We start from the raw sequence: 3,432 nt of genomic DNA on the forward strand, positions 1-3,432 counted from the left end.
ACCAAAATTATTTATGGCATGATTACAAAAAAGGTAAATTACAACCATCACCAAAAAAGAAGCCAAATTTTGAGTCGGACTCAAGTCAAAACTTTCTTTTGGACTCAAAAAAAAAATCACCTAGAAAAAAAGAAAAGTGAACACTTCCCCTCCCCCCTCATTGGCACAAAAGCAGGGCAATAGCAGGACAGAATGACGTCTACAATGTTAGACATGGTTATCATTGTCTATCTGCTTAGTAGATTCCTGTTACAAGAGGGCTCAAACTAGGGGTAAATGCAACTTCCAGAACAGACTACCATTTAAAAAAATAAATAATAGCAATAAAACTTACTTTTTTAAACTCGATTAAATCTATAGTTTTCTCTATTTATGCTCTGCTAGTCTAAGTATGTGCTAATAAATAAACTTACCTCCGGGGAGATGGAGACCGAGATGACTTCCTTTTTAGGGTTTTTGATGTTTTTGGTGATTTAGAAGGACTTCTGCTCTTCCTCCTACGTCTTTCTCTGAAAATTCCAAGATTTGGGTATTTTAAAATTAGTAATTAACAAACACCATTTAAAATAGTAATAAAAAAACAGATCTGAGGATGTTATATGGTCTCAAATAGTTACATATGTAACAAATGGATTTATGCCAAGATGAGAATAATAGAATTAAAGAAACCAAACTTCTATGAGTTTATGTTAAAATTATCTTTTTTCTTGGTCTCCATTTAATCTACCAAAATAGAGAATTTCTTCTATCAGAAAAATTATAGCAGCTGTTTTAGATTCATTCTCTCATGTTAATTTCTTGCCCTAGATTGTGCTATTAAATCATCTCTCATACAAACTTCTAGCTTCCTGCTGTCTCCACTGTGGCACAGTATCTTGTAACAGACAATTAACCTTTAAAAGCTTATTGGGAAAAAATTACAAATCAAACTTCAAAATTCTTCTCAATCAGAACAATGAAATTTTCATTATTTTTCCTTGTTTTCCAGAAAAAACTTTCCTTTTTCACCCAAAGAAATTTATCTGACCCTCCTTCTCTTTCCTTATAATTGTTCTAGTAACAATCTAAATTATTAGAAGCAAAATTGTAAAATACATCTTAAGCTATAATCAAAAGTCTGAGAAATTCACATATAAAAGTAGAACTTAAACGGCAAATCTGAATTCTAGCTTTTGCCCTCACTGTGTTTCCCCAAAGCTAGCAAGAAATTTTTTTAATTTATAAGTAACAGGAATAAAATATAATACTCAAGTACTTTAAGAATGTTAAATCACACAAACAAATAATTTCAAAGAGATGAAAAATTTGAAACTGGGACAGATCACCTCTAATTTCACTGCAGACTCTCTTCTCTTTATTGTTTAAAAACTCTTCTGATACCATACTATTTCCTTTCTAAAACTTTTCCTTGATAAAAATGAAATAATTTTTACACAAATCCAATGTCATTCTCAGCATAGAAATATGGAAGCTATTACATGAATAATCATTAAAAGTTTCAAATTTGTTTTCTGGTTCTCCTTTGCTTAGATCAGTTAATACACTGATCCATAGGATAAGAAACTTGTTTGTTACAGCTTGCATATGTGAAATACACACAGGGATTAATAAATATTATTTGATGATAGTAAACAAAATTATTTATACTCAGTGAAGTGGATGAGTTTTATTAATTGCTATCAATTACACTTCCTTTATTGCACCTTTAATGTCAGTGAATTATCGAATAATTTATAGGCAACACCCAATGACAATCTTATCAATTAATAAAACTGAGTACGATTTGAAGAAAACATTGGAGTCAAAAATAGTCAAAAGAAAAAACAAAAAAAAAGCAGTTTAAAATATTCCCTGTATACTAAATAAATCAGGACATGGGGAAGTTAAATATCACTGACAGTAAAAAATTGATGATTTTTTATGAACTCTTCTAAACTCTAGGTAAGAGAAAAAAGAAATTAGAAATTCTATCATGAACTGATGGTGGCCCTTTTTTTTTAAGTCCTAGTAGTTTTTTCTGAGAAAAGGCTATGATAGAACCTTTCATTTAATACTTATTTATTAAAAGCCTTTAAATCTTAAATAATATATATCATCCAAAAATGGAAAGAAAACAACCTTGCCACTCCTGAGAAGAGTAAAATCTGAGAAATAAAAACAATACAAAACTAAACTAGGCTTTTTGAGGACAGAGACTACATCTTAATTTTTTTTAACATCTTCTTCCAGTGTCTAAACAGCAAAGGAAGAAAAGAGAAGAGCCCAGAAAAAAAAATAAGAAAATATGTTCATTTCGCTAGTAGTAAAAGGCAAGGAAAAAAATCAGCAAAGGTTCATAACATGGTTGTCTATTTTGACACTGAAAGCTAGTCAGAATTTCAAGAGACAGATGAGGCAGTGAGGGGAGAAGGATATTCTAATCAAAAAAAATACAAGACTGTTTAAAAAAAACACATTCAAATGGATGCCAGTGTAATACAGTACAGAATTAAGACTAGAAAACAGGCTGGAGTCAAACTCTAGAGAATCTAAGGAATTTTGATTTATTAGGAATTTATTAGGTAGGCAATGAAAAAATCATAGGTGGTTTCTGAACAGAGCAGTGAAAAAAGTTTTACTTTATGAAGTTTAGATTTTTCTCAAAATTAAGTCTATTTTATGATGTATTTGGAACAAAGAGAAATTAAGAATTGAGACTAGATGCAAGAAAACAGAGCAAAAGAGATTTAAAAAGAGTAATGAATACAGCTAGAATTTTCAAAGTACTCTTTAGAAACAACAGTACTGACAATTGTTGGTTTGTGGAGAAGTCAAAAATGCTTCAAAAGTTTTGAACTAAGTGACAGGAAATTGTTGATGTCAACAAAAATGACTTATGAAAAATATGGGTTTTAGTATAAAGAAGTTTGAAATTTGAGATGTTACAGGGATATATCCAAATAGAACTACCTACTGGTAAGGGCAGTTAGAACTGTGAGGCTAGTTCTCAGGAGACACTTGAATAAAACACAAAGGATGACTAAGGATTTATTTACATAGAAAGTATACAAAGGTGCTGAAGGAGAGCAAAGAATGAAACCAGAAGACTGTTAGAGAAAGGACCTTGATTAATTTTTACATTTTCTAGAAAGGAGAAAAAAGTAAACAACTGTAAGAAAAGAGAACTGGGGCAGCTAGGTGGCGCAGTGGGCCCTTGGAGTCAGGAGGACCCGAGTCCAAATCCAGCCTTGGACAAGCCACTTAACCCCATTGCCTTGCAAAAACCTTTAAAAAAAGGAAAGAGAGAACCAGGGATAAAGAATAGTTTTAAAAGAAATTAATAACAAGATAAAGAGAACTAGGAAAAGATCATTATGTGCCTCTCATTTTAATATTTTTTCCCAATTATATGTAAAAATAATTTTAACATTTCTTTTTTCAAATTTTGGATTC

General features: G+C 30.9%; 1 protein-coding gene across 1 annotated transcript in view; it reads right to left on the reverse strand.

Moving 5' to 3' along the window:
- Positions 1–413: 413 nt before the first annotated feature.
- Positions 414–3,432, reverse strand: part of SREK1 (splicing regulatory glutamic acid and lysine rich protein 1) — a 55,607-nt gene continuing 52,588 nt past the window's right edge. Inside the window, exon 12 of the mRNA XM_074204424.1 lies at positions 414–509. Coding sequence (XP_074060525.1) covers positions 498–509 — 12 coding nt within the window. The 3' untranslated portion in view covers positions 414–497. The remainder of the gene's footprint in view (positions 510–3,432) is intronic.

Source organism: Macrotis lagotis, chromosome X (genome assembly GCF_037893015.1).
Source record: "Macrotis lagotis isolate mMagLag1 chromosome X, bilby.v1.9.chrom.fasta, whole genome shotgun sequence".
In the NCBI taxonomy this organism is placed as follows: domain Eukaryota; kingdom Metazoa; phylum Chordata; class Mammalia; order Peramelemorphia; family Peramelidae; genus Macrotis; species Macrotis lagotis.